This window comes from Typopeltis vanoorti, chromosome 7 (genome assembly GCF_054136105.1).
Source record: "Typopeltis vanoorti isolate ZY-2024b chromosome 7, IOZ_Tvanoo_1.0, whole genome shotgun sequence".
NCBI lineage: Eukaryota > Metazoa > Arthropoda > Arachnida > Uropygi > Thelyphonidae > Typopeltis > Typopeltis vanoorti.
Window position 1 is genome coordinate 87,172,603 of NC_143555.1, and position 18,786 is coordinate 87,191,388.

The 18,786-nt window shown below is 34.6% G+C and overlaps 1 protein-coding gene across 1 annotated transcript in view; it reads right to left on the bottom strand.

The window, feature by feature from the left end:
* Positions 1–10,444: 10,444 nt before the first annotated feature.
* Positions 10,445–18,786, bottom strand: part of LOC150104842 (cholecystokinin receptor-like) — a 48,863-nt gene continuing 40,521 nt past the window's right edge. The window contains exons 2-4 of the mRNA XM_090395073.1: positions 12,916–13,116; positions 11,055–11,225; positions 10,445–10,962 (exon numbers count right to left, since the gene is read on the bottom strand). Coding sequence (XP_090251199.1) covers positions 10,445–10,962; positions 11,055–11,225; positions 12,916–13,116 — 890 coding nt within the window. The remainder of the gene's footprint in view (positions 10,963–11,054; positions 11,226–12,915; positions 13,117–18,786) is intronic.

Consider the following 18,786-nt stretch of genomic DNA (forward strand, 5'->3'; position numbering starts at 1 on the left):
AACTCTTGCGGGCGGACAGACAGTTCTGTCAAGTACATCCATCTTGATACAACTCGCGCACTGAAGGAATCAACGCTGGTATTCGTGGCCACAACGGTAGTAGCTTGTTGTGAACGGATTGGTTTTCAATTTCTGGCAGGTCTAACTAATTCTCAACGATCCTGTTTCTTCATATCGAATTATCATTCGTTGCAGAGCACATGTAGATAATGGATCTTGTCGACATTTGTTCAGGCGACGAAATTCGCGGAGCACCAACAGCATTGCAGTTGTTGAGGTAAAACTGTATTACTACAGTTTCACGAACAATGCACGTTGAAGCAAGGTTAGCGCCATCACTGTGTGCAGTATTAACAATAAGAATGAAGAGGAAAACCCCATGTCCATATTTTTAAACCTTCCTAGCACCTTCCAAGTTGCTAGAAGGATTGATGATAAAATTAAATATTATAAGCAAACATAAATAAATTAAAAATACATTTATATAGCGAGAAAAATTGGGGGTTCTGCAGTTCCGCAGTGCCTATGCACGAGTCTCCCCTGTTCCCAAAGATGCTACATGAAACTTTTACATTATGACAAACTTCATGTTAACAAATTTCTCCACATTTATCTGTTTTCAGCCAGACTTCAATATTTTCAGATGTTAGATTTTGTTCTAATTTCTTCCTGCATCGAACCATTAGATTTTCATCTTCTTATAGTTTTTTGTTTCCTGCATTCCTGGCAACAAATTTTGCTCCCGTAATAAAATTAAATTTTAAAATAAAACTGCATTATATAAGTTGAGTCGAAACTAGTTAAAGGAGGCTGCTTATCTGAAAAATGATTACGCACTCTCCCCATCCCTACATTTTTATTAGCAGTTTCATAAACACACATATTCTCAATTAGAACAAAATGCATTTAGTAGTGTGACTCTTGATTGCTATATTTTGATAAAACCAGGTTATATCAAAAATATAGAAATAAATAAGTAATAACGGAAATGCCGGTGTATAACATCCACCACGGTCTCCACTTATTTCTATATTCTATTATTAGTGTATGTTGTTGATGTAACTGCATAAATAAATAAATAAATAAAATGTCATCATGAAATATGGACTCATTTTTGATACGTATTGTTATCTTCACAATTCGTATCTTTTATTTTATATTTAAATACATCTCATGTTCATAACAGTTAATGACAAACAACAGGCGAATGAAGTAACATATCGTTATTCTTTTTAATGCAATCTTTAGATTATATATATATATATATATATATTTAGATTTCTTGAGCAAGTATAAAATCAGTTATAAATGGACGTGATTTCCTCAAAATAAGAATTTAGATTTTATACTATTTTACCTCTGGAAATGTTATCATATCCAATCAATTCCAGTTGTGTTTGTATAGTATATCGAAATAATCCTATCAATCATACCAATTCCGCTTTACTTGAATTGTCAATTTTGTGAAACAACAGGAGTTTGTGGCCAATTTGTCTTTAAGCTTATCACATGATGCCTGCCTACCTGTGCGTCTGTCTATATTTGTATCCCTCTCCATCTTTAAAGAACTGTAGTACTGCAAAGCTCTGAGTCTGTCATCATGGAAAGTAAATAAAATAAAATAAAATAAAATAATTATAATATATATATATATATATATATATATATATTTAACATTTCATGATATTCCTAAAAGGTTTTCAATTTAAATATTAGTAACGTGTATGGGTATAAGCTGGGCAGCAGTTTTTTTTTTTAAATATAACATCTAACATTCTTGAAATATAAAACCGATACATTCTGTTATTGATTAGTAACTTCTGAAAATCTCTTCCACACTGAACTATATTTGAAGATGGGAATGGGTTCAAAAATTATAGACCTTGCACGGTGAAGGCTTACTTTAATGTTTGAGGACCTGGGTTAATATTCCCTTCTTCCAACAAGAAATGTTAAGAGCTTTCAGTGCTAGTAAATCCAAAAAGTCAGAACCAGAGGGAGTTGGACTTTTGCTACGCCATTGCAAAGTTTGTTCTCCCCATTTAAATTATCCATTATAATTATTTTCTTTCCACTGAATGGCTCTAGAAATTTTTCATCAAATTGCTTCAGTCTCAGTATATGTTTCAGTATAAGGAAGTTGTACGACAGTTGTTTACGTATACTTTCAGTATATGTAAATAACTGTCTTGAAGTTGTCATCAGACATATTGTTAAAGAGTACTGGTCAGATTTAGTAGTTGGGGTGCGGAGTTCAACCTTTTCATTCTTCTAGATACGAGACAATTAAAACTAATACCTTTCCATACCACCACTCTCTTTGGATATCAACAAGTTTTGAACAGTGGTCAAGTTCACATGTCGTTTATCTGATATTGGACCTTCTGACTTCCACTTGTAAGATTAATATAGCGGGAACAACGACGCCATCTTCGAAGAGAACTTAAAGTGAAGACTACACTTGGATCATTGACTATGAGCAAGTTAAATTAGTGCAAAAATTAAGCGATACCACTAGGAGCCACCATATGAATCTGCATAGGAAACGAGCAAGACTCTTGCTGTCAAATATATGCCTCACAGAACTTTGTATATCCACTTCATACACATCCGTGGCCTAAAACTCCAACCTTAATAGTGACCAACCTAACAAACCCCACCTGCTCTTCTGGCCGAAACTCAAATCACACCTCCCCCAGCACTATTTATTTCAACCTTCCAAACTTTTACACACTCTTTAACTCCTTTAGACTCAAGGGTGGCGTATGTGCATACTTCCGATCTGACATACCCTACCAGAGAGAACCTAGAATCACCCAACTTCGATCTTCTTTGGTTGAAAATGTCCTTTCCCAAATCAGTCAAATTCATTTGCTGTCTCTGTCGCTCCCACAATGCAACCAACCAACCGAACACTCTTAGCTCTTTAACTTCCTCTCCTTAAAAATTGATTTTCTCCAGTACCACTTTCCCAACAGCAAGCGAAATCATCCTTCTAGGAGATTTTAATGTCTACAACACCAACTGGCTTTCCTCCTTCAGTCACACAGATCTTGCAAGCAGAGATGCTGAAACATTTGCCGTCACTAACGATCTTACACAACTTGTTCAGATGCCAACCAGAATACCAGATAACCGGAACTACTCCCCAAACATCCTAGATCTCTTCCTCACCAGTGATTCTTCCAAACACACAGTGAAAGTAGTGGGTCCTAGGTAATTCTGACCCCATTCTAATGCTCATCTCCTCCCCCATGCAACAATACTTACACAGGCACTCCCATACAAGAGTAATTTGGCATTATAATAGTGCATGTTTTTATAGCCTACGTAACTTCTATGCCACATTTCCATAGTTGGACTATTGTTTCCGTTTCTCCATCCCGAACATATCACTAAAGTAATCCTCACCGGCATGAAAATATATATTCCCCCACACTACTCTGAACTGCTATTCCCTAACTAAACCCTGGTTCTCCAAAAGATGTGCAAGGCAATCCCAAATCAATAACTCCTTCCTCCTTTAGAGCTTACTGAAGTTGAAAATAGATGCAAAAAATCAATGCTTCCAAAACAGAGTTCGAAAGAGCAAAAAGTAGGAACTAACAGCCTGTCCTAGCAGCAGCCGATCTTTTTGGTCTCACATCAAAACAATTGGTCGAAGCTTCTCTCCAACACTATTCCCATCACTATTATGTCCAGATGGCTCTATTGCATCATCACCAACAGAAACAAAAGCCAATCTTCTAGATTCATACTTTGCTTCCAATACAAGCATAACTGATGATGACAAATGCCCCCAAATCATTCTGGATGCCCAACATATAATGCCTCATATATCCTTTTGCAGAAAGAGATCAGAAAAATACTGTCCAAATTAGACACAAAAATGACTCCTGGTCCTGATGGCATTCCTCCAATTGTCCTGAACGTTCGTGCACTAGAACTGACCCTTATCCTATGTCGCCTGTATGTTCTACCTTAATCCACTGGTATCTATCCCACAACCTGGAAATCGGCCTATATTCATCGCATTCCCAAGAATGGCAACAAATACTGCCCTATTTCTCTTACCTTGGGTCCTGTCCAAAGTAATGGAAAAATAATCAATTCTCAACTCTTACACTACTTGAAGGCACCACTTAATAAATGACTGCCAGTATGGATTCCGTCGCTGCCGATTAACAGGAGATCTGCTTAGATATGTCATCCATCTCTGGAGAAATGTCATGGAGAAGTTGGATAATCTTAAGTGGTTGCACTTGATATCTTCAAAGCCTTTGACCGGGTCTGGCAAAAAGCTTTACTAAACAAACTACCATCATTTGGACTGTCTCAGAATTGGGAAAGCTGGCAATCCAATTCTGTAATTGTATTGCCAGCTTTCTGTCTGGATGCACACTGTGTGTGTGTGTGTTTGTGTGATGGTTAATGGTTCCTTATCCTCTCACCATTCAACTAATCCTGGGTTTCCACAAGGTCCTGTTCTCTCATCAATATATATCAATGACCTACTTCAGTTGACCTCCATTCCAGTACACAGTTTTTCAGATACCAGCACATTGTACGCCTTTCTTTCATTTGATAAACTTACTCTACATAACCACCTCAAGCTACAGAACATCAACCACCACCACCTTTATTTCTGATCTTAGGTCCAATTGGGTTCAGATAACCTCATCAATTTTAATATTAATAAAACTCAGTTCTGTCTTATTTCTCATAAAAAAGAACCATTTTTTCCCAGTATTATTTTCGACAACATCCAAATTTCCAGACAAGATTTCTCTTTTTGGAATTACCCTGACATCAAGCCTCTTCTGGCATAAACGGATCATAACCATTTCATATGCTCAAGACGTTAGTTCACTCCTGAACAGCTGTTAACCTTACACAAATCACAAATTAGCCCATCTACTGAATACTGCTCTCATATATGGGGTGGCGCCCCTAAAAGCTCTCTCAAAATGCTTGATTCATTACAGATTACAGATTAATGACCCATCTCTTACCAACTCACTTTCCTCACTTTCTCACAGAGGTTTGGTTTCTGCAATATGTATATTCTACAAATATTTCCATGGGAAATGTTCATCTGAAATAACATCAATAATTACTCCACTTAGTATACTAAGCTCGTTGGAACATCGCTTCACAGTGCACCTTGAAACAAACAGACCAAGTTTCGTTTCCTCTTCCTTCATCTTTGCTACTGTTCTATTTTGGAACAGTCTTCCCCTAGTTGTGTTTCCCAAGGAATGCAATATACAGTCTTACAAATCAAACGTAAACAAGTTCTCCTTTCCCAGTACACTAAACATATACGTTATTAATATACTATAGATTGATCAACCAATATCTCGAGTATGAGCTCTACATAAAAAAAAAACTCCATTAGTGATAGGAAGCTATCAGGAATTTATCTAATTCTTCTCACTCTACAACCTATTCCACATCCAAATCATGTTTCTAAAAACCTTAATTAATTTCTTTGTCTTTCTTTTTTTTTTTTTTCGAAGAGCGAGAGATTAGAGTTGTTATTGAAATCACTTCATAAAGAAGGCTGTAATAGAGATAGTTGTAATGGAAGAGGAAATGAGGTTCCTTGCGTTTGAAGTTGGGAACTGTGAAAGGATGTTGACTAGCTGCGGTTTTAACAGAAAACCAACGGATTGATAAATGCCAGTTCAGTGGAATATTGCCCATGGAAGCACTGCATCAACTGTGAGAGAAGTATATGTCAGTGAGAAAAAGAGAAAGAGAGATCATTGATCGACCGGATTGACCACTATGTGAGCATCAACATCCAATAACATTTTTAAGGACAGGAAGTTCAACATTCAATGCACATATTCCTTTGAAAGATGGTACTCAATGAATTCATTGTATTTTTTTATTTCTTTAGAAGTAACCTATCTAATATGAGATCCAACAATAGTGTGCTGTTCAAAAACCTGCCGAATTACAAACGTTATCTCCCTCATGAAGACACCTTATCTGGTGAGTAGCGAATGGTATTATGCAGATCAAATTTATCTAGTAGTTCTCTGTGGTGCAGGGTACTATAGTAGAAAGAAACAGCTTGAGAGCGTAGAGCATTTAATGCTTTAAATACTTAAATATAAAAACACTTCATCTCACTACACGAAGTAGTCGAATCAGTGGGATCAAAAGGTCTATCTTCCTTTTGATCCCACTGATTCACTGAAACTCATCTGCTGACTTTTAATTCTAGGATGAAAATGTCACATATGGAGGGTTAAAATTTCATTCCTATAACCAACATAACACCCGTGAATTATGATCCACAACTTCAGTTCAATTTTTTGACTAATGTACAGTCAAACATTTGAATACGATTGCAATTCTTTCATGCCATTTTGTAGTAATATTGTGATCTAGCTTATTTATTAAGGTTAAATATATGTATATCGCATATTTAGTTCTAAAAAATTTTCACCTTTTTATTCCCATGTTGGGAGTAGGGGAAGTCGTTTTAGCCCTATCTAACATTTGGAGACCGAGTGAGTAGTTCAATCTCCACTGGCACCCAATCAGAGATAGCTGGCTAAGGCTATCACTAATTAAGCGGCACGTAGTGAAGAGACATGGCTGAACAAGTGCTGCCATCCCGTGGTCCCTAACACTAGCACAATATATTTAATGTCTGAAATAATATAGGTTCTACGGTCGATTTTGTTCAGTTTTAATCGATTTTCTTTAGTTTGTGGGACGAAAACCCGAGTTTCCGGGAAGAAAAACCCGCAGAGATCGATTAACTCGGGACCCGGTCGAAAAAAGGCTTAGTAAATTTCCTCTAGTCGCCGACTAGATTCGAAAGCAAGTCTTCCTTCGTGCGGACAAGCACTGTAGTGTGTGAACGTCACATTAAATGAGCTACACAGGCTCTCGTATATTCGTTTAGTTTAATCGGTATTAATTTTAAGATCCTTATTACAATATTATTTAAGTAATTTCAACATTTCATGATTGATTCAATTTTCTAAATGTTCAAGGGTTCTCAGCGAATGATATAATTTTGCAAAAAATTGTACTCACACAAACCGGTAACATATATTAAAAATAGTATAGATCCTACCACTGAACCTCGCCTCGATATTTTATATATTTTAATTGTGCTGTTCAATTTACCGTGCCCGATATACTGTTTTCTTTTATTGAAATAGGATTTAAACCAATCGTTAGGAACACCTCTTAGTGACATATATACAGATATTATCGGAAAGAGAGATTACGTATAGAGTCGAATGGTTTAAATACACAAAGAAACAAGGTATATTTTTGCTGAGGTATATTTTGCTCCGTTTATCCAATAAAACTGTTCGTGAGCAGCTATATTCTGGACAGGAATGAAATATATAGTAAATAACGACAGGCTATAGGTTAGTTTTTGAAATCGTTCGATTTCTGAAAACAGCAAAATTAAATGGTGGAAATTGACCTTGACAATCTAATATTTACATGCTATAGGTTTATATTCATGGTTGAGTTTGAAGTAGTATTAGAAACATTTTTACAAAGGATACATTATAGAGATTTTTGCAGCTGACAGTCGCACTTCGTTCTAGGTTATTCAATGTTCTTTTAGATTCATTTGGGTCCGTAAGATTTGGTTGTTCACATTAGATAACAAATAGTTTTTTTTTTATTTGTACTGTGTAATAATAAGACACACTGTAATTACATATTGAAATTAGTTATTTTGTATTTTATCTCATGCTGTATTGTGTGATATATACTTCAATGTATTATGTGTTAACATTAATAACTTCAATTACATCTATCTATCTATATATGTTATCACACTCAGCTTCGGGCGTTATATGGCTTGGGGCCATAGCGTTTGTAGCGAGCATCCCGCTGCAAAAGGAATACTCTCCTAGTTGGTGGGAATAAGTAGGAGGGTATTCCTTTGTCTACCACACTAGGTGGTAGATGTTCTTCATCGTCCGGTAAAATACCACTGCCCAGCTTACTCGAGGTCTGAAGTGGCAAACGCCATGATTGGTCTCCAGAGTAAGGATTCCGGTTTCTGTCTCCCCCTTCTTCTCCATGTAGCGAGAGTAATATGATTCAATGGCATGACAAACATACTTCGAGATCCATAACCTCCTCCATTTCGAGGAAACATCAGTTAAAACCGTGGTGCCGCAGGCCGACTGCCAGTTAGTGCACGGGCCCGAACCTGGAAACGAGTCAGGAAGCTTTCCAGTTAACTGACGCATAATTTCTCTGCCGCATACTCTGCAAGATGGTGCCTGGAGAGGAAGCCCGAGTAGTGGTGTGTATGTGTGTGTGTGTGTGGAGGGGAGGAGCACTGTCGAGGCCACGTCGTTGTAGGGAGACTGATTTCTCTCTGTATGTGAAGTTATATGCCCGAGAATCTGTCTCTATCATTGCACTTCCCCACTATGTTTCCAGCTAATCGCGATTAAACTTATGTAGGCTTCTCTAAATGATCGCGCTAACACTGCGACAAAAATAAATCTCCCTCATAAACCAATCCCATCAAAAATATTACATCGCAAACAGACACTACACAAAAACCATGCCAGAATCTCTTTACTAAAAACTCACTTTCATATTTATTTTACTAACATACGTCGCATTAGGAAAAACATGAATGATGATCACCACCACTTGAAATCTTCCAAACTAGAAGTGACCTTCCAGATACAGTGCAAGGTCACTTCTCCTCTCGGCAACTCTGACCACAATCATGTACAAGTTTGCTACTTCAATATAACGTCACCAACCACTTCCAAAGCTGCGTCCTCTGGCACTACAAAGGAGCACAGACAACTCAACTCGGATTACCTCCGGATTTTCTACTCTTTGGTTTCCTGGTCTGATTATTGTTTTCGCTCATCTGACCCTAACATCTACTGCGAACGAGTTACAGAAATTATTCTCATTGGCATGAAGCCATTCATCTCCAATTCAGGGCATAATCCTCAACCGCTTTCCAAGCCCTGAGTCAACGAAAGTGTACCAAAGCAATCGAAGAAAAAATTTAGCTTACTGCAAGTGGTTTGCTTCAGAACTCCAGCTTCATGGTCTACCTACATCAAAGTATGCAATATATTTATATAAGTCATCAGAAGATCCAAAACCTGACTTCATAAAGGTCACAGAAAAAACTTGACTCTTGTCCAAATGAAATCGGTGCAATCTGGTCCTTCTCTAAGGCCGTTGGACGCAACTTCTGCTCTCTCTCTTGCACTTTCATCTCTCTCTCTCTGGCACCACTGTTATTTCACTCAAAGATAAAGCAGACCTCCTGGCACCACTCGTTTCCTCAAACTCCTGCATTGATGCCCAAGGGAAATAACTTCCTACCATACTGGAATCCAAACACTGTATGCCTCCTTTAATATTTTCGACAAAAAGAAAGCAGGAAACTATTAAAAAGTTGGATACTAAAAAGTCCTCTGGTCCTGACGGTATCTCTCCAATTGTTCTCAAACATTATGCACCAGAATTAACACCCATTCTGCATTGTCTCTACAATCTACTATACATATCTGGTACTTAATGCAATGCAGGAAGCAACATCATTCCCACCCTAGTCCTAAAATTGATGATAGAAGTCTACCACCTAAAACTTCTCTTAAAATCTTTGATGCTGTCCAGAAGCGAGATGAGGCTCATTGATGATTCCTCTCTTACAGATTCATTTCAGCATCTATTTCAGTGTTTCAGTCAAAGCTCCAGTAAATTGGCAATTATCATTACTTCACTTTTAGGTGCACCTGTTAGTGCAAGAACAGCAGCTTCCCTGCATCCCTATGCCACTCCAAACACACCGAACCTGCTTTTCTTCCTCTTTTATTCCTTCGACATCAGTCTTCTGAAAGAGCCTTCCTCTACTAGTAGTCCCAAAGAAGTACAACTTGCAGCCCTTCAAAAGAAGAAAAAGAAAGAGACATAAATTAAACTTCTATCTCAGTCCTTATCTGCACCTCACACACGATGTTGATGTTCCTATTGGTCTCCTGCCCAGTCGACATATATATAGTTAACATTTGGTACACGAGATGGAACCAGTGATCTTTCATATTCTCCGTACTTTCGTCTCTAGATTGCACTAATTTATGTGCAATGTCCAAGGTCGATACTGTGCGGCTAACCGATTTCCATGTACGCTAAGACTAAAGATTATTGTATATTAGATTTATGACTAAAATATGATTTTGATATTTATTTTTATTTATATATAGAATCGATATTCCATGAATATTCGCATCTTTTGAAAATTGATTCATAGGATGCTATTAGCGTTTTTTTTTTTTTTTTAATAAATAAAGTTTGAGGATTTTAAAGTTAGATATTATGTGACAGAGGGAAGATAGTCAATATATCCTGAAAATAGCGTTACGTAATTTATGAATAATCCTTATACTGATATGAAAGAGATACATATTTAAGTATTTTCAGTACTAAAATACTCACCACTCTGCAGTGAGTTTCCTCGTGTGCTGAACATGCTCACCACTGTTCCAACCCGTTCACTGCCATATCCGTAACGCCATCTGTGGCTCCCTTTGCAACCTACAACGGCCAAGAAGCTCTGACGAAATTTCCTGTGCATGAAGCAATACGTAACAGGATTACAGCAACACGAAATATAAGCGAGAAGGAGAATCGCTGAGGTACCGGAATAACCTAGGGTCATATACACCGCTTTGGGGTCAAATAGCATCCAAGTATTGACGACATAGAGTGGGGTCCAGCAGACGAAGAATTCCAAGACCACCATGAACAACATCCGAATCACTCGCATCTTTGATTGCCTGTCGTCGGCACTCCGGACGACAATTTCACTGGTAAACTTGTGACGTGGCTGACAAGAGTTCTTGGAGTGACACAGAATGCCGTTTTTTGATGTTGTGGCCTCGTCTGTCTTCTTCTTTCCTCGACTGTACTTGTGGCTTCCGTTCACTGCAACGAACCGGGATATTTGAATAATTACCGTAAGAAGACAGTCCACGAAATTTTAAATTATCTTTAAGTAAGAAGATATTATTTTTTACCTGTTTTCACGGGATACTCCAGTCTGGCTCCAGCGCACAATGTGCGAGCAATGAGTGAATATACGAAGGTCATAATCAGCAATGGAATGCAAAGCAAGACTACGTCCAAGTAGATGTTAAATGCTTTCTCTAAGTATTTGCTTGACCATACCTCTCTGCACTTATGCTTGCCTATAAATCACGCAAAACCATTTAGCAACAGAAAAACACTAAGGTAAGTTAAACAAAATATATTGTCTCAGATATCCGAGTATTATAAAAATATAAACTGTATTCATGCTTTTAACATTGACATTATTTTAAACATCAGTTTATTGTAAAAGTTTCCATTCATAGAACAAGCAGAGATCGAAAAAATAATTCCAGATTTTTAATATTTATAACATAAAGTATATTTATTAATAAATTTACATTTAATTTTACAAATAAATGTACACTTTATTTTTATATATTCTAATCATAAAATTAGAAATGAGATTTTTTTATAAGTAAATATAATTAGAATTATAATTTAGAAATATATATATATATATATATATATATATATATATATTCATCTTATTCAAAATGACTTCCGTTTACTGTTACCTGATATATGATAACTTTTAACATATAGAGAAAATAACATCCATACAAACGTCAAAGTACAATTTATGGCTACACTACTATTACAGGAAAACATATGTTCATGACTAAATTTTTTTAATACTTTAAGTATATTTTGCTTCACTTTCTTCATCTGGAATTTCAAAGGAATCATGAAATTTTAAATCGTAAAAAGAATACTTTATCCACATTATTCTGTAAAGCCTACCGACTTACTTATAATTTTGTATTTTTTTTTTTTTTTTTTTACAAAATTTTAATAACTTGTTTTTATTTATACATATTCTGGTTGCTTTAACCCAGAAACAATTATTCATTTTATTTTTTAAATGCTTTCAAATCGTTTCCTTTTATAAAGACTTATTTATGTTTCAAGTCCCTTGACTAACGACATGTTAGTCACTTGCTGCAAAACAAAGAACATTAGTTGATATATTGAGCATCCGGAATGACTTCTCGTAAAAATATATAAATAAATAAAAATAAATAAATAATAATCTCAGAGAAAGTAAAACTGTACAAAATGTATAAATAGTATTGTCTGCTTTTGCAGAAAATGAAAGTAGAAATTGTGGGATAACATAAAATTAACCCAAAACAATCTCCCAGTAACATTTAAGAGAATATAACTCAGCATCAAAAGAAATGAATTCGAAAATGCGATGTTGTGTACACACGCACGCGCGCGAGCGCGCGCACGTGCGTGTGTGTACACAACATCGCATGATGAAATGATTCACGTCTATATATACTATTCTTTTCATTACGTAATAACTTTCTATTGAATATGTTGAAGGCTAGTTTTGTAACGAATCAGGTAAAACGTAATTAAGAAAAATAAACAAAACATCAATTCGTGTGTTTTTGCTGTCAGTAAAGAATCAGGCTCTCCCCGACGTACGTAAATCTGATGTATAAATTCATATTATTCTGAAAAGACTATTTTGAATTTTAACTTACAGCCCGTGCGTTACTCTCAAGCCACCTGAGCGCAGTCTGGAAGGTAGACTGCCTTGTGCATTCTTTGCTAATGAACACAGAGCTGTGTATTCACGCTCTTTCGCAATTGTTAGACGATGTGCTGGGATAGAGTGCAATTATGTTTGGAAAAAAAAAAAAGAACAAAAGTGAACCAATGTGTTCAAATGAAAATTATAAATAAAAAAAATGGTATTTATCTATTAGTTATTGAAATTAAATATAGAATAAATAAATGCAGGTATCTGGATGATCAGCGAGTATTCTTAGTACTTACCTGATATTTTCGTTGGCAACAACTGACTTAATAATGCTATAGGTAGCATTGTCATCGAGGACCCAAACCATACAAGAAAAATTACTCGATATGCATGAGACACCGTCTGCCATCGCCTTGAATGGAGAGGTCGACATATGGCGAAAAATCTTTCCAGAGAGATGGAAACCAAGGTCCACACACTGACAGATACAGACACAGCTGAACAAAATAAATAAATGCACAATATTAAAGTAGGAGTAGTACTTGCGGAAGATATTTGAATTACAGCATTATCTTCGATTGTTTGTTATACTAAAATATCACAGGCAATCTTATTTATTAGAAAGAGTCTTTATTAAAAAGTAATTTATTTATTATTTTATATCACAGTTTTATAAAATGCTTAACCTAAATTTTATAAACAAGCTCTGAATAACATAAATAATACTAAATATTATCAAAGTATGCATAGATAAATATATGGAGAATTAAATAAGATAACCATATATAATGAATTTATTTTTTATTTAACTAAAATTGCGTTCCAACCCAAATAACCCCATGTAGAGGTCATTCGGGTTACTCAGATAATCAGATGTAATATGTAAAGTGTATGCAGAAACTGAAATTCTCCTGGAAGATTAATGTACTTTTACGGAGTGCTAAACTCGTTAACCACGATTGTGTCGACATACAATTGTCTTAAAGATTTCCTTGTGGTTAGTCAGCTTCTAAGTTGCTAATTAGGTAGCATTTAATGGGTTGTAAGTGATGGCAACAAATCACTAGGTCATTTCACTGAGAAAATCTAAAGTTATGCTAATTTCCATTCGTCTGTGCTTTTGTCTCGCACTAATTTGAGAAGCCCACTGCAGTGAAAACGTGCACCGAAGTCACCTCACGAAATGAACATTGCAAATCAGTAGTCTTTATTTCCTTTGAAATAGAAAGTTAGGAGCATTTCAACTCGTTGGTTTCTTATTTTCATTTCAAGTAATTAGCCCCTGTGAGATATCAGAAGAATTCATTGTTCGTATCCAGCTTTGCGAAATAAGTTTAGTTTCTCAAGGGTCTGTTGTTTCTATTTAGTATCCGTGGCGAAAATAATTCTGTGTAATGGATGGTATGAAACCTATTTCTCCACAAGTTCTTACTAATGCGTACTTAAACTATGGAGTAATGTAGCTTAACTGATATTATTTTATGATTTAATAATAGGAAATTAGACATTAATATATCGTCAATCATAGCAAATTTGATGTATCCAGCAATTGGTAAATGCTGTGACTAAGAATGCTTAATATAAGTAATTAGAACTAACCACGTATTTTTATTAATTATTATTAAGCGATTTGATATCAAAGTGGTGATAAGTGAATTACCTACGAATTCACTTTTAATATCATTGTTAGTCGCTAAATTTTATGAACTTTTATTATGAAAATGTGTAAGTTTTTGATTAATATTTAGCTGTCACAGTTGAATATGTTTTGTTATTGTATTTCTCAATTGTTATTATTAATCGCATTGTTATTATTAATCGCATTGTTTATTATTTATCTTCATTATTGATTGATTGTTAAGAGAAATGATTAGACAGATGTCTAATTTACATTTGTTTTCGTATAATTCCCTTTTATATTCTCTGTGGAATAGCACAGAGGAAAAAACACTCTATGTACTTCAATCACAATGAAGATAATATTCATGTTTTTCGAAACACAAAATTTACTATTAAATTATTAACAATGTAATTCACATCCGTATGAAAAGTATATGGCTTCAATTACAGTGCTGCTATCTGCCATCATTATTGTGCACTATGTTTATAATATATCTTAAATCTTAATCTTAATATTTAGTTTTTAATGTTAAAAACCATTAAGTTGATAATTTAATCGTACTTATTATTATTAGTTTTTTTACTCTCTAATTTCAAATCCTATTATTATGAGTGAGGAGTTAATGGTTATTAAAATATATGGGATATTTTAACAATAGTTAAAAGTCGAACTGCGAGAAAGACTATAATTAACCTGGGTACAAAGATTAGGTTAAGAAGATATTAGGTTAATGACATATCTTAAACAAGATAAGAAAATAATTTAACAGGCTAATTGTTTAATATTACTTTCTCAAACTGAGAAGGTGTCGTCCAAGATAACCTGTGGAATTTTATTCTTTATTTTCTTTTATCTTATCGATTATTATTATTTGAAGATGTACATGTATGATAGGCTGAAACGCGTGTGAATAATTCTAACATAGCGCAACTTAAAACTTAAAAAACTATTCAACTTAAAAGACTTAAAAACATGATAGCTTAGCAAAGTATGTAACCTAACAAACTATATAACTTGAAAAGCGATCTAATTTAAAAGTTAAAAAGCCATGTAAAATAACGTAACTTAAAACTTAAATTCAATGTAACGTAATAACCTTCTATCTTCTCAATACGAAGAATTCTATTAGAAACGTTTATTCTTTTTGAATTCTAATGGATTCCCATCTTATATCATTTCCTATTATAAGTTTAAAGATTGTTTGACATACTCCCTAACAATAAAATAATTAATTGAAATACAGCAGTGGTCTACAGTATCTAAGATTGATTTTTAGTGATTACTTTCAAAAGCTATCGTTTATTCATTCTGATACAATGCAGGATTATTTTAAATACTTATTTGATTCATTCTGTTATTACGGCTCGTGACAGATCCCATAATTCAAAGCGAGTGGGCTTATTCAAAGAATTATTGATAGATTCCAGTGCAACTTGTATATGCCATTTTTCTTAAGTCTTATTTATCGTAATAATGTTTCTTCTGTCTTCTAGTATCGAGTCAACTACAAAACAAGAGATGTGATAAATGGAGGATTGATTCACTTAATATTTCGTGCTCGAGAAATATTTCATCGTAGCGCTCTCAGCATGTACTCTGGACACCAGAGAAATATCAGATAAACCCCTCTGGATTATTTTAGATTGCTGAATACAACTGAATGGTGTTGAAATTTTTTTAAAAGGGATAAGGAAAGAAGATACCAAAAAACTGCAGAACGATACAGTAAAACACTTTAAAAAATTATTAAACTATGATAGTTTAATAAAAGTTTATAACTTTTATAGAAAATAATTAAACTCTTAAATAATAATTTAGTTTATAATATATTTAGTTTAATCCTTTATCCAAGTGTGAGAAAACAACGTTTGCGGCTGAAAGTATCTTCAGGACTGGGTTAAGGTGGTACAACATCGGGCAACTCATTGCAAAGGTGGAGCAAGCTTACTTCACTCCTATCTAAGTATCTCCCATAATGCAAAACATCTCCTTGTGGATATGTATAATGTTATGCATTAAGGGAAGGGCCACTACCCAGACTAGTTTCGACTTTTATTGAGGTCTCTTCAGTGGGAGCCAGGCCCAAGTGGAGATACCAGGCAGAAGCAATGGCGAGGTCATCTTTACCTATTGGAGTTACCAAAAGTGAAAAATAAACTTTCAACATTTTTCTCTAAATTCAGAGTAATTTAATAAAAAAGGTGGCACACCTTTTGGTAACGCCTATAGGTGGAGATGACCTCGCTATTGCTTCTTCCTGGTATCTCCACTTGGGCCTCGCTCCCACTGAAGAGACCTCAATAAAGGTCGAAACTAGTCTGGGTAGTGGCCTTTCCCTTAATGCATAACATCATGCATATCCACAAGGAGTCCACAAGGAGATGTGTTTTGCATTGTGGGAGATACTGAGATAGTAGTACTGTAAGCTTGCCCCACCTTTGCAAGGAGTTGCCCGGTGTTACCCCAGTCCTGAAGATACTTTTAGGCGCAAACTTTGTTTGCTCACGCTTGGATAAAGGATTAAAGTAAATTTATTATAGTCTGACCAAGTGAAAAATAACTCCCACTGAAGAGACCTCAATAAAGGTCGAAACTAGTCTGGGTAGTGGCCCTTCCCTTAATGCATAACATTATACATATCAGCAAGGAAATGTGTTTTTCATTATGGGAGATACTGAGATAGGAGTAGTGTTAGCTTGGTCCACATTTGCTGCGAGTTGCCCGTTGTTGTACTACCCTTACCCCAGTCCTGAAGATATTTTCAGGCGCAAACTTTGTTTGCTCACACTTGGATAAAGGATTAAACTAAATTTATTATAGTCTAACCAAGTGAAAAATAAACTTTCAATTATTTAGTTCATTAAACACGTGCACAACACTAAAAATTTACTATGTTGCGTGTGTTATTTTATAATTACCTCAAGTATTACAGTTCGCAATTGTTGACAAGTTACTAACTCTCATATTATATTATAATTTTATAATACATTATAATAATATAATAAAATTATACCATATTATATATTTCACACATCATTTCTCTCGCCTTCAATAACGCCTAGATTTCCACCTAAAAATTACTCGGCTTCTAATGAAATAATAATAATAATAAACAGTTGACACAACACTAATGGAGGTTGCCGCTTTCGACAACAAAAAGATACAACTGGTGGCGCCACTAGTTTCTTCTATTTTCGAAAAGTTTCGATTTCTTTTTGGACAGAGGATGAATGTTTAAAAAATAAAACGGAACGCATGCTATGCTAGTGTGTTATGAACTTTATCACATAACTGTCGAAACATATGGGTAAATATTTATGCACGACTGTCTAGCAGACCATAAATAATTTAATCATTACAGACTGGTGCATCTTTCTTCATTGCACAGTAAAATGAACTACAAGTTGATTTTCCAAACTACTTAAAAATATCATTTCACGATTACTGGAAAATGAGGTTTAGAAACAAAATAAATAATGAGCAGCGTATTTTTTTTTCTTTTATTAATTATTATGTTTCTGTGGAAAAATATTTTTCTCCGGTAAACATTTTTTGTAAGTAAAAACATAAGTAAATAGTCTCTGACATTGTCCTAATTTTATAACAATTTGTTGCAGCTTTTTTTTTTCTACACTCATTTCGGAAAATTATGAGTTTATTTTCAAAAAGAAGTAATTATTCAAAACTATTTTATTAACCGTTATTTAGAGGAAATATTCATAACCGTATGGCTGATACGTAGTTTTACATGTAATATTACTAAATAATACAGAGGGGATAGCGTTTCTAAATCTGATTTAGTTGTTTGCGTAAGTCAATAAAGAATTCGAAAACAAAAGTATAAAGAAAGGATTATACTATAGTTTGAGCTCGAAATATAAAGAAACATAGAAAATACTTGGGCGTCGTTAAAGAAAAACAAAACAAAACTAAACATTGCTCAAGTTTTAAAAGCACGAAGGCAAATAAAACGGCCATCACCAGAAAGAGACAGAATAGATAAACAGATAGATAGAGAGAGAGAGTTTCAGTGCATTTTATTATAAGAAAAAACACTGCAAACGTCTGTGCATTAGAATATAAAAACAGGCTTGTTCTATTTTTTCTCAGATTCATCTAGATTTGACGCTAAACGTCAACTACAAAAGTATTTCATCTATACAAATAGAAAATCATAAATAAAATAAATAAATAAGTATGGAGACAGCAGACCAATAGAGGATGACTAAAGAGTCATGGCAGTGTTCGACGTAAGAAAGTACTGTAGTGAGTCACTGACTAGTCTTATAAAAATTGTTAATTCCTAAATGATTTCATTAGAACCAAACTATGATCTACTGTAGTAACCGCGAATCGAATTTAAAAATTCTCTATGAGCTATTGTTATTCGACATATGTATTCAAAAGAAGTACATAATCAGTCTGCAGATTTGAAGCTTACAACCAATTCATTAAAAAAAAAATTATATATATATATATATATATATATATATATATATATATATATATATATATATATATATATATATATATATATATATATATA